The sequence below is a fragment of the Polypterus senegalus genome, chromosome 7, assembly GCF_016835505.1.
Source record: "Polypterus senegalus isolate Bchr_013 chromosome 7, ASM1683550v1, whole genome shotgun sequence".
NCBI classification, from domain to species: Eukaryota; Metazoa; Chordata; class Cladistia; order Polypteriformes; family Polypteridae; genus Polypterus; species Polypterus senegalus.
Genome location: NC_053160.1, coordinates 17,466,996 through 17,479,529, shown reverse-complemented (window position 1 = coordinate 17,479,529; position 12,534 = coordinate 17,466,996). Strand labels below are relative to the sequence as shown.

The 12,534-nt window shown below is 42.3% G+C and overlaps 1 protein-coding gene across 3 annotated transcripts in view; it reads right to left on the bottom strand.

Annotated features, from left to right (window-relative positions):
- frem1a (Fras1 related extracellular matrix 1a) overlaps window positions 1–12,534 on the bottom strand; it is a 265,444-nt gene that overhangs the window by 72,730 nt on the left and 180,180 nt on the right. For all 3 annotated transcript variants that reach the window (XM_039758260.1, XM_039758263.1, XM_039758261.1), the window contains exons 21-22: window positions 12,024–12,168; window positions 10–151 (exon numbers count right to left, since the gene is read on the bottom strand). In XM_039758260.1, coding sequence (XP_039614194.1) covers window positions 10–151; window positions 12,024–12,168 — 287 coding nt within the window. The remainder of the gene's footprint in view (window positions 1–9; window positions 152–12,023; window positions 12,169–12,534) is intronic.

Sequence of the window (12,534 nt, the reverse complement as noted above, 5' to 3'; positions counted from 1 at the left end):
TGCACTGACTTTTAGCTGAAGGACGCCTTGCTTGGGCACTCTGTCGAAAGTGTAAATGAGAAGGTCTTGAGGGGTGTCTTTGTCTTCTGCTTCGAGCACAGCACTGGAAATAATCCGAGATTCACCCATTTCCACGTGAATCCCAGAGTTTCTGTTGAAAGGCAAGAAAAATTTTGTTAGGTGTCTGATCACCAAGATCATTAGCCAAAAATTGAAATCAAAATTTTATAGCGTCTCCCAGAAGTGCATTACTACACTGTTATAATATATATTTATATATATAATATTCCATCCATCCATTATTCAACCCTCTATAACCTAACTGCAGGGTCACGGGGGTCTGCTGGAGCCAATCCCAGCCAACGCAGGGCGCAAGGCAGGAAACAAACCCCGGGGCAGGGCGCCAGCCCACCACAGGTAATACTACACTTTTCATTTTAAATTAGTACAGGGTGAGCAAAAATGAAGTACCACATTTCTCAAGGTCTTTGCATGAGGTAGAGGCAGCTGAGTTTGGGGGTCCTTTGATAGGCAATTCCTTGTAGTTTTCAGTCGGCAACATGCCTTGATCCAGTGCACACCGTGCTTTCGCTGTCAAAGCGTTCTTCAAAAACAATGAATCCATCATCACTACACGACGCACCTTCTGAACACACTTCAGCATTCCTCCTAACGGTGACTTCCCAAATTGGAAAACGATTCTTCAGTGGGTGGTTAAATTTAGACAGACGGGTACAACATTGAAAAGAAAATCTCCAGGCCATCCTTGGACTGTACAAATGCCTGAAAACTTCCTTCTGCCTAAGGCATTTCCATCGCGTCTTTGAGGAGGACTTTGCATTAGGACCTTAATTTCCATCCATACAAAATGATGGTAGTGCAGGAACTTGCTGAGAGAGACTGGGAGAGCCGTAAAGAGTTGTGTGCCAACTTTCTGCAAACCGTTCATCGAGATGCCATCGTCACGTGCAGCGACGAGGTACATTTCCATTTGAATGGTTTCGTAAATAAGCAAAACCTAGGCTATTGGGCTGAAACCAACCCTCGTGAACTTCATCAGAGACCCCCGTACACTGAGCGGGTTACAGTTTGGTGCGCCGTTGCAGAATTTGGCATTGTAGGTGCTTATTTTTTTGAGGAGTGGGGAGCAACGGTCACCATCGCTTCAGAACGTTACATTGAAATGCTAGAGAACTTTTTGTGGCCCCAACTGGAAAAAATGGATGTGGTGGATGCCTGGTTTCAACAGGATGGAGCAGCAGCTCATACGGCCCAGAGATCCATGCAAGTTTTGCAGGATATGTTTCTAGAGAAGCCGATCTTCCTGCGCGCTGATGTGGGGTGGCCTTCACATTCGCCTGATCTCGTTCCGGGTCGATTTCTTCTCAAGTCGAAGGTCTACACACACCAACCTCAAAACCTTGAAGCCCTCTATGATGCTATTTGCCACAAAATTACTGCTCTTTCCCTTGAAATGGCCAAGTGAATCACGCGAGCGTTCAGAAATCGTCTCGAAGAGCGTATTGCTAATGATGGCCACCACCTTGAAGAGCTCATTTTTAAAACACAGTGGAAAAAAATCTATTTTGTATCCCCTTTTTTGTGTCAGAATGGAATGTATTTTATCTTTTAAGCACTGCATCACTCCAGGGAGGCAACCATCTAGTGTCCAGGGGAAGGTATTGCAGTGTCCAGGGCTGCTCCCCCTGAATATCACATGCAGGGGTGTCTCGACTGGGTATGGATGCCAGCCGCCTGTCACTATATATATATATATATATATGACACTGTATGTGTATGTTGAACAATAATCTTGATAAAATTACATATTAATAAACAATTCTTTCATCAATGTGATTGGTTAACCTTTTGCAGAATAAACATTTGAAATGTGGTACTTCTTTTTGGCTCACCCTGTATAATAAATGGGCAATCTCAGATCCACGGTTCTCTATTTGGTAACACTTTAGTTTAGGTCCTGCAAAAATGCATCAATTACTCTTTTACTCTTATGTAGCAAGACCTTAATAAAGGCTTCTTTTGGTCTCCATGACACGTATAAAACAAGGAAATTCATTTATGTACAGTGTGGAATATTGACATGATGGTAAAATTCACAGGTCTTATACTTGCAGTGCTGCCACATAGAAAATGTAATGTGTCATGCCGCTTGGCGCTCTGGTCTGCTTATGCAGGCGCAACGAGAGGCCATACTTCCTGTTTTTGGATCAGACAGGCGATTGACAGTGGAACCCGTGAAGGCTGGACATCCGTTTGTAGAAGGAATTTGTTTCTCAAAAGGAGAAAAATTACAGCAGTCGGAGCAAAAAGATGGGAAAAACTAGCTAAACGGATCAGCAACTGCATTGGCCATATAACAAGGTTCTACAGCTTTGAAGACCTTTAAGGTCAGCATTCGTAACAAGAGACGTGAATCTTGCATTTAGTTACGACTCGGTCGACCTAATTGAAGCCTTTTGTTTATGGTGCAATAAGGACTGTGAAAATATTTTCCATTTAAAAAATTTATATATATAATTCACTAAGGCAAGACAACCATGAAAAGCACGCCGGAAGGGGCATGGATTCACAAGTGAGACACCTATGGCGCACGCAGGAAGGAGCCACGCCCACCAACTCCAAGACCATTGGATACGACGACAACTCACAGGGTCACGCCCACCAACTCGGACGTGACGACACAGAAAAAATGGCGTCATTTATGTTCGTCTGTCGTAGAGGCCACATGCAGTGCAGGTCAGGTTAATGTCATGTACCTCCGAGCTACGTTGACTGTTAATAGAAGCATGTTTCTCGTGGAGGTGAATCGCCATATGCAGAGTGTGAAACGGTTTGCGAGGGGTATCCCATGGGATCCTTAAAACAATCCTTTAAAACTGAGGTTAAAGCACAATGAAGGAATCAGTCTTTAAAAACCAATAAGCCCTGTGCCTCTGTTTCATTACCATCTCACCTGCTTCACCAATGCAGGCCCTGCAACAGTCGAGACGCTCTGTCAGCAGCTGACCTTCTCTGTGCCTGACCGGTTCACACAGAGGCGGCGCAAGAGAAAGCCGCGCCAGAGACAGACAGAGGCACACACACAGGCAGCTGGTGGGCGGCTCTCCGTGAGTTTCTCTTGCGAGCGGACACGTGACCAGGCGGTGTGTATGCTTCGAAAACGAGACTGGACGCGGCTTGCGACCGGGCACATGAGTGGGCAGTGTGTATGCTTCGAGTGCGAGGGTGGACGTGACAGGACCATCTAGGAAAAATCATGTCGCAGATGTGATTCGCTGTATGCAGTGTGTAAAACAGTTTGTTTGTCGCAGATGTGAATCGCTGTATGCGGCGTGTAGAACAGTTTCGAGGGTGTCCCTGTGTCTTTCCAGAAGTGTTCAACCATCAATAAATAATTATGAGGCGTTTGTTATGCCGCGGGTTCACTATTGTGTTGTACTTTGCTCTCTCCAGAGTTCCATCTTTTCATTCACTTCCTGTTGTATTCTCACACTAACCTGTTTTAGACAACCGTGTCTTTCCAGAAGTGTTTACCATTTAATAAATAATTATGCATGAGATTGAGCGTGTGTCTAGGCGTGGGTAAGCCGTTGAACCCCATTCGGGCTGCAAACCGTGGAATTGCCACTAAGTGCGACTCATACGCTCCCACTGTTTTCGTCCCTACCCTTTGTACACACCCCCCTCCCACACGTTGACTGTTCATAGAGGCATGTTTCTCGCGGAGGTGAATCGCCATATGCAGCGTGTAAAACTGTTTGCGAGGGGTATCCCATGGGATCATTAAAACATTCCTTTACAACTGAGGTTAAAACACAATGAAGTGAGCAGTCTTTAAAAAACGACTTTTCGGCTACGACGCACGACCGCGTGCAGCATAGCAAAGTGTTGTACACGCTACATACAGCAATTCGCATCCGTAACAAACATGCGTATTCTTAGATGCTCCTGCACTTTGTACACACCTCCCTCCCACCTCGCTACGCCGCACGGACGATTGTGTGTTGGTTCGTTCCGTGCATTGTTACAATGTTGCTTTTCTAGCTGATTTATTACATTACCGATTTTGCAAATGTTAAATTTTTCTCCCTGTGCTCAAAAATTATTAAAAAACCGGCCTGATTATGCAGCGTATGGTAAGCCGCGGGTTGGCTAGTTCAGATTATTTCAATGGCCAGCTTCTACAGATCATCTACCCATTAATTTAACTCTAGACTATGGCATGAACTTCAGAAGGGGCTGGGGTGTGTATTCACTGTATATATTTTTCTTCATACGTACAGAGACCACTTAAACAGGGATTTGTCTCCCCCAAGACACTAGATGGCAGCAAGCTCAAGCGCAGTTCCCCATGTGTGTAGGCATGCTGGGTACAGTGGAACCTCGGGTCACAAACATCTCGGAACACGTACAAATCGGGTTACATCCAGTTTCACTTCCGGTTCGTACGTGCCGATGATTTCCGCACGTGTTGTACATTGTTCTCAGTCAGACATGCGTGCTTTCGCTCTGAACTCTTTGTGCTTTATTTCGTTTCCCTTCTAGTTCGTACACGCCGATGATTTGCGCACGTGTTCAGTCTCTCCCTGTACAGTACATTGTTCTCGGTCAGACGTGCAACGCGCAGAGGGACTTTACCTCAAAACTGTAATCTCCTCTCCACCCAGCTTCCTGCTCCCTTCCTTCATGCCAGAACTCGACTGATGCAAGGTTACTTTTCTTGGTTGTTTATGGTTAGTTTTTGTATAAATTACGGATTTTTCAAATGTTCATTTTTTCCCTGTGCTTAAAACTCATTAAAAAAAGTGTTTACAGCGAGAGGTTCGTAAAGGCTGTAGCGTGAACTCCTGCAATGTTAGTTTTCTCTGTTCAAGGTTTTCTCAGTGTTATTCAATGTTTTCACATTTAGTTTACTATTACACTGTGCATTCTATGGTATAATTAACTATTTTTGTGCTTAAAAATCTTTAAAAAAATCCATTTACATACAGTTCATACAGTCTGGAATGGATTAATTGTATTTACATACAATTCTATGGGGGAAATTACTTCGGGTCATGAGCAAATCGGGTTGCGACCAGAGTTTTGGAACGAATTACAGTCGTGAACCGAGGTTCTACTGTATTGTAGTCTCGGGGGACAGCCTTGATGGGTCCCGTGGGGGCCACCAGGGGCAGCAGCAGGATTTGGGAGTTCCTGCTCATTGGAGCTCCAACCTCACCCAGGAAAGGCTTCACAGCGGCAGTGTCAGGTCACCGGAAGCACTTGTGGAGATTAGATAAAAGGAGCTGCCTGCCTCACCTGGACTTAATCTAGATCTTCATAATTCTCAAAGGAGTTGTTAAAATAAGTGCAGTAGAATTCTTTCAGTTTGATAGTGAATTACGTATTCAAGGACACCAAAGGAAATTAAAAGGAAATGTATTGAGGACTGAAGCCAGAAAGCACTTCTTTATACATGGAATTGTGGGAGTCCAGAACAAACTACCAAGACATGGAGTTGAACCTTCAAAACTTTTAAGAAAGATCTACATGTGAGATTGAGACAGCTATTAGCTACACAAATGAGCCTGATGGACAGAATGGTCTCCTATTTTTTGTCAAATCTCTCATGTTCTTATGAAACCAATCTCAGCAGCACTGAAGACAGCAGCGTATCACAAGGTGCAGTCTGTCATGGAGCGCTGTTATAGCTTTCTTGAAGTTGTTTTATAGATTTATGTATATAAAATTCATTATTTTCTTATTTTCCACTTAGCGGTAGTAGTAGCATTGTCACATTTCATTGTGGTGGCCATGACTGCACTGCCATTTTGAAGCCTCTTTTGTCACATTTGTCACCAGTCTGTCACGTAGCCATGTTGTTGTTGACAATGACCTCCGTCGTCAAACACAGACATCGACTGTACACTTGGTGTTAAGTGTTGAACATGGCGATATTGTCAACATCGTAGTGTTGGAACTTTTCTTAAAACAAACAAAATTGCTGAAATTACAGAAAGGAAAAAACATTTTAGCTGGTGTTACAATGTTTAATGTTTTGACTTTGTTTCTGCCTAGTGTCTTTTTGTGTTTTCCTCTTAAAAAACCTCTTACCCATTCCCGACTATGTTCCTGTCTGCTTCATTATATCTATCTACCCTCAATAACTGTGTGAAAATGTGTTTTCAGTAAGTTGCAAACTTATTAAAAATCTTTTATTCACTAAAGTATTCAGACCATTAATTCAATAATTTGCAGAAGCCCCCTTTGGCAGAAATCCCTGCCTCCGGCCTTCTTGGGTACGTCTCTACAAGATTTGCGCACCTCGACTGGGACAGTTTATCCTATTTTCCCAGGCAGATCCTCTCAAGCTCCATTAGACTGTCCATAAAACAGCCTCCTTCAGGTCTCTCCACAGATCTTCTATGAGGTTTAAAGGATAGTTGTGGTATTTATCATGATATATATGCATTTGCCACACAAAATTGTGTTCTAAACTTTTACGCTTTCTGTAAATTTAACAAAATATATATATTGGCTGCATTGACACTGTACATTGAAGGCTATGTGGTACGAAGAAAACCCTACCAATACGTCCTTTTCTCAACCCAAGATGGCTGTTGAGTATTGATTCATGTCTTGCGGTTACACACACATTGTAAAATTGTTTATACGTGTCATTTCTTAACTAAAAACCCCAGTAATATCATGACTTTTTAAAAGAAGATCAGCCATTTATGATAGCTCAGCACTTTTATTCTTTCTGTGCAAAAACCTTTCAGCCTGTCTGGGGTGAGGCTTCCTCAGACCAAATCATAGTAAACGTTTCATACTACATGGCTGGTTTTGTTTTGATTTATTTCCATGTTTATGGGAGAAATTAAAAAAGTGAATAGAAAACGTTTCCTTACCATGAGAAAAACAGCACCAGGAACATGTGATAAAATGATTTCCAGATCCATTTTGTTATTGCAAAACATGTGCTGGAAGCATGGAAGGCGCGGATCAATACTCAACAACTGTCTTGGTTTGAAAAATGGACGTAGTTGGTAAGTTTTTAAGCTTTTCACTTTAATATACTTCATTGTAGTTAACCCCCAAATTTATTGTGACGCTACTGGGAGACACTTCAGTATCTTTGCTTACAAAGGAAGCTTTCCACTGGTATGGAATACAAATGTTATTGCAATTGCAGGTTTTTGTAGATTTGGATCTTTTACATCTACTTCATCTCCTCTCACACATCTCTTGCTATCTTGCTGCTGTATCTCACTTAAATGTTTAAATTAGAGCATTAGAACGCTCTACAGCCCAATACATCCTGCCAGTCCGATCCACTTATTTCTTCCAAAAAAACATCAAGTCGAGTTTTGAAAGTCTCTAAAGTCTTACTGTCTACCACACTACTTGGTAGCTCGGCGGTTCTCATCCTGTGGTGGCGTGCCCCTAGTAACAAAAAAAGGGGCGCGAAGATGTGAAAAAAAGAAAACAAGAATCGAGAATATGAAAAATACATCTATTGAAACCAAAACAAATTAACTTTGTTATCAAACTACATTCTGATACTAGAAAAATAAATATAGAGTTAGATAAATGTCGATAAAAGTAACGTAGGTATAATAAAACTTGTAGCGGTGTATCGGCAGCAAAAAATATAGGAGTAAATTTTATTAGGGTTTCAAAACAACGTTAGGGGGGCGCAATTAAAACTGTTATGAAAACTCAGGTCGCAAATACTTAAAGGTTGAGAAAAGCTGTGGTAGCTTATTCCAAGTGTCTATCGTTCTTCCTGTAAAAAAAACTTCCTATTGTTTGTGCAAAATTTACCCTTAACAAGTTTCCAACTGTGTCCCTGTGTTCTTGATGAGCTCATTTTAAAATACAAGTCTCGATCCACTGTACTAATTCCCTTCATAATTTTAAACACTTCAGTCAGGTTTCCTCTTAATCTAATTTTGCTTAAACTGTAAAGGCTCAGCTCTTTTAATCTTTCCTTGTAATTCAACCCCTGTAGCCCTGGAATCAGCCTAGTCGCTCTTCTCTACTGTAGACCTTATCTAGTGTTGTTTTGTCCTTTTTTTAGCCTGAAGACCATAACTGCACACAGCACTCCAGATGAGGCCTCACCAGTGTGTTATAAAGCTTGAGGAGAACCTCCTGTGACTTGTACTCCACAGATCAAGGCGCTATATAACCTGACATTCTGTTAGCCTTCTTAATGGCTTCTGAACACTGTCAGGAAGTCGATAGCTTAGAGTCCACTACGACTCCTTCTCATAAGGTGTATTCTCGATTTTCCAATCAAATTTGCACAAATCTGCCCAAGCCTCTATGCTGTCCAAGTCCTTCTGTAATAATATAATGGATTCCAAATTATCTGCTAATCCACCTATCTTGGTATCATCTGCAAACTTAACCAGCTTGTTACTTATATTCCAATCTAAATCATTTATATATATTAAAAATAGCAGCGGCCCCACACTGACCCCTGCTGGACTCTACTCTTAACATTGGCCAATTTTGATGAGGTTCCTCGCACCATCACCCTCTGCTTCCTGTGTTTGAGCCAATTCTGCACCCATCTAAAAACATCACCCTGAACTCCCATTTCTTTTAATTTGATGTCCATGGATGCCATGGATGAGAATAATAATACCTTCCATTGTAAAGTAATAGTATGGGCAAGAAATATTTAAAAATTTACATGTGGTGGAGTGCTATTTTGTGTCCCGGCTGAGCGGCAGTCACTCAATGTGGCGGCTCATCTGCTCCGCGTCCCTACCACGTAACGCTGGCTGCTTCGTTCTGATGCCACCTTAGCTGCGGGCTGATTTTATTTATTTATTTTTTATCTTTTATTGAATTTATTAAAAGCATGTAATTTTCCATACAATCAAGTCAAACGTAACAAAATTCAATTCAATTCAACCCCCACCCATGAGAAAGACAGTAAACCAATGGTAAAGAAACACGGCTGCCCTTCGCAAACCTCCTCCTCAACAGTATTTCAATGGGAATAAAACGCACTCTTAACAGTCTGTTGCGGTTTCAACCATCTTTTGTGGTTTTTGCAGTTTTGCGGTTGTACCATCATTTGCTGCAGCTTTGCTCCCTTATTGTGTAGCAGGCTTCTCATATGATGCTTAGAACATTTTAAAGGCTGAGCTCCGGCAAGCCCAATTGCTTACTCTTCTCTCCCTCAGACTGCGTCTGCTCCAGCCGCTGCTTCTGAGCCACCGAACCTGCTTGTCGAAGAAGACTTTGTGTGCTTTTTACGTGTGGAGCTGGAGAGTGATGCTTGCCTGTTGCTACCTGTGTGCTTGTGTGCTGAAGGTAAACCCTATTTGAATAAACTCTTGTGTCTTTTCCTGCCTGTTCAGCAATAAAGTTAATCTGTCTTTGGAAACCTGGTCCCATCTTCCTGCCTCCTGTGCAACTCTACAGCCTAAGCTTGACAAAAAGTTTATAAATATTTTGTATGTTTTGTCACACACACAGGCAAGTAGGAGGCAACTAAAGGGCCTGAATAATAGTAATTCCATATTTGACCAGGAGGCAGTGGGGTGCACTAACTATCTTTCTCGATCCATTGCAGACTATTCTTGGGAAATCCCACAGGGTTCCGGCACCTCCGATGATGTCACGTCCGGTTCCAGGCCCTTTGCTGACGTCATTTCCGGTCCCAGTTTTGATAACATCGCTTCCAGTCCCACCTCTATTTATTTTTGTATATACCCCAAAATGACACAAGAAGTTCCGCAATGGGCTTTAACAGGCCCTGCCTCTTGACAGCCCCCAGCCTTGACTCTCTAAAATGGAAGAAACCTTGGGAAAGTTAATTCAAAGATAGACCCCTTTCCAGGTAGGTTGGGTGTGCAGTGGGTGTCAAAGAGAAGCGGATTAATAAAATACAATACACAGAACAAAACACAAGTAATCCTCAATGACGTCACTCTCAGTCCCGCCGCCGATGACGTTGCTTCCAGTCCCGCCTCTGATGACGTCACTTCCTATACTGGCCTTTAAAGCAGCCATCTTGTCTCTATACCAGCAGTTCAATTGTGGACTTTGATCTGTAAAGATCTGTTGTTATTTCAAACCATTTTGCATCCAGGACATAATAACGGGTGGCTGCCCCAAACCTTCATGATGTCTCAGTGTGACACTTGTGACAGTCTTTATTTTGTAAGCTAGACATACCAATTGTAATTTAATTTAATTGTAACCATTAGGCATGGTGTACTTTCAGGTCTAACTAACCAACCCCCAAATCTTTAGCACTGACTCAAGTTGTGAATTATATTGCAGGGTTGACCTCAAACTGGTTTGGTTAGGGGAATTCTGTGCAGCACACTCTATGGGACATTCCCCACCGGAAGGCCATAAAACTACCTAACTGGTAAGCTTTAGCTAAACAAATGGTATCCACTACTTGAGGGCAGGTGTGAAAAGGCAGTGTGTGCACCCATTGGTCTGAAGTATGACTGTTTGGGATTGGTGTTGAATCAGAAGCCATTCTGTACCACGACACCCTATTTATTGATCGAAGGATTTGGACAGGAATGTATAGAGTTGGTCGCTTAACTCCCCTCCCTCTCTCTCTCTCTCTCTCTCTCTCTCACACACCATGGCCATGAAGAGAACACAATGAGGAGCACAACTCAGCTGCCATATTGAGACAGGCATGCGGCCTGTCCTGAAGAAACAGAGAGAGAGGTGGCAAGCATGTGCTGATAGCTTGCTGCCTCACTCACCATACGGCGAAAGCTGAGAAGAAATGATTTGACTTGACAAGAGCCATTTGAGTAACTACAAGTCCGTGTGCCACATCTAGCATTTATCAGGTTATATGGTTGCCAATATTCACATGTACTCTGCTTTATTATTTTTATGTTATGAATATTATCCTGCAGTGGGCTGGCGCCCTGCCCTGGGATTTATTCCTGCGTTGCGCCCTATGTTGGCTGGGATTGGCTCCAGCAGGCCCCATGACCCTGTGTCAGGATATAGCAGGTTGGACAATGACTGACTGACTGACTGAATATTATCAATAATACATTATTAGAATGTGTAACTTAACTCCTGCTTGTCCTACTACTACCTGAGGTTATAGAGGTAGAAGAGATTATGGGAAGAAGTGCTAAAGTACAACACCTTGTAAACAGTGGTAAGTCTATGGGATATGAGGCATTCTGGTAAAGTCCACACAATAAAGAGTACAAAGGGGGAAAGTAGCGTCATATATAACTTTAGAACACAGTTTTGCAAAGCAAATGCATATAAAGTATACCAGGTTTGTGAAGGAATCGCTTTGACTTGAAAGTTACTGAACTTATCCTGTTAGTCTGGGCTTTGGCTTGGCCACACAAGGACACTTGTCCCCAAGCCACCCCAGGGTTGTTGTGACTGTCTGCTTTGGGTCATTGTTGTGCAGAAAGGTGAACTGCAATAAGTATTCTGAATTCAGGTTTTGAAAAACTTCTATGAATGAGAGATTTCAATTTTTGATTTTCAATAAAATTTGTAAATTGTTCTGAAAACACATGTTCACTTTGTCATTGGGGGTTCGTGATTGTAGATTGATGGACGAAAATGGCAAATTTATTTGTTTAAGATGAAACCTTCATCACAGTGAAGTGCGCAGACAGTGAAGGGCTCTGAATACTTTCTGAATTCACCGTAATAGCTGCAACTTGATACTTAACTTTAAGGAACATCGAAGATGAGGCACTTGCAACTGGCCACATTCTTTCTTTCAAATTATGGGAAATTAAAAAGAAAGAGATAACAGCAATTCTCTTGCAAAACAACATAATAAAAAAAATTGGGTGAATGGGTCTTGTGCTGTCTACTCAAACACCCTGCGGTGTGCTGGCGCCCTGCCCGGGATTTGTTCCTGCCTTGCACCCTGTGTTGGCTTGGATTGGCTTCAGCAGACCCCCGTGACCCTGCAGTTAGGATATAGTGGGTTGGAAAATGACTGACTGACTGGGATGAGTGTAAATATAAAATAGTTGAACCTTATCACTTGAGGTTTCTCATCATTGACCGGCAGGATCTTCACAGAAACGTATCGGTGAACCTTGTGCTTGCCATCAGAGAGTTGTACTGCGAAGCCATCGGCCATGTTCTCAGAGTCATCGTGCAAGTACATGACTTTCATTCCTGTAGGACCAAAGCATTAGTCAATCAGCAAATCATCTTTTATCTATCTGCTTAGCTCTTACAGAATGTCTAACGAATGTCCTTAATACTTCCTGGTTGGAGACATGATTGTTGAATTTTTTAATATTTAGAGGCTGTCCACTCTTGGGAGCCTCTTTTATTATGTATCCCCAATTTCTTTTTAAAGAATTTGAGGTTTAAATAAAATCTCATTCAGCCCGGCAAAGCTCGCCAATCCTATCCATTTAATTCTTCTAAAATAACATTGAGTTTTGACTGTACCATGAATCTGATGAATTGACAGGCGACTACCAACGAAGAGGCAAATTAAATGCAAATTAGTCACGGTCCTGCAGAGGACATCAT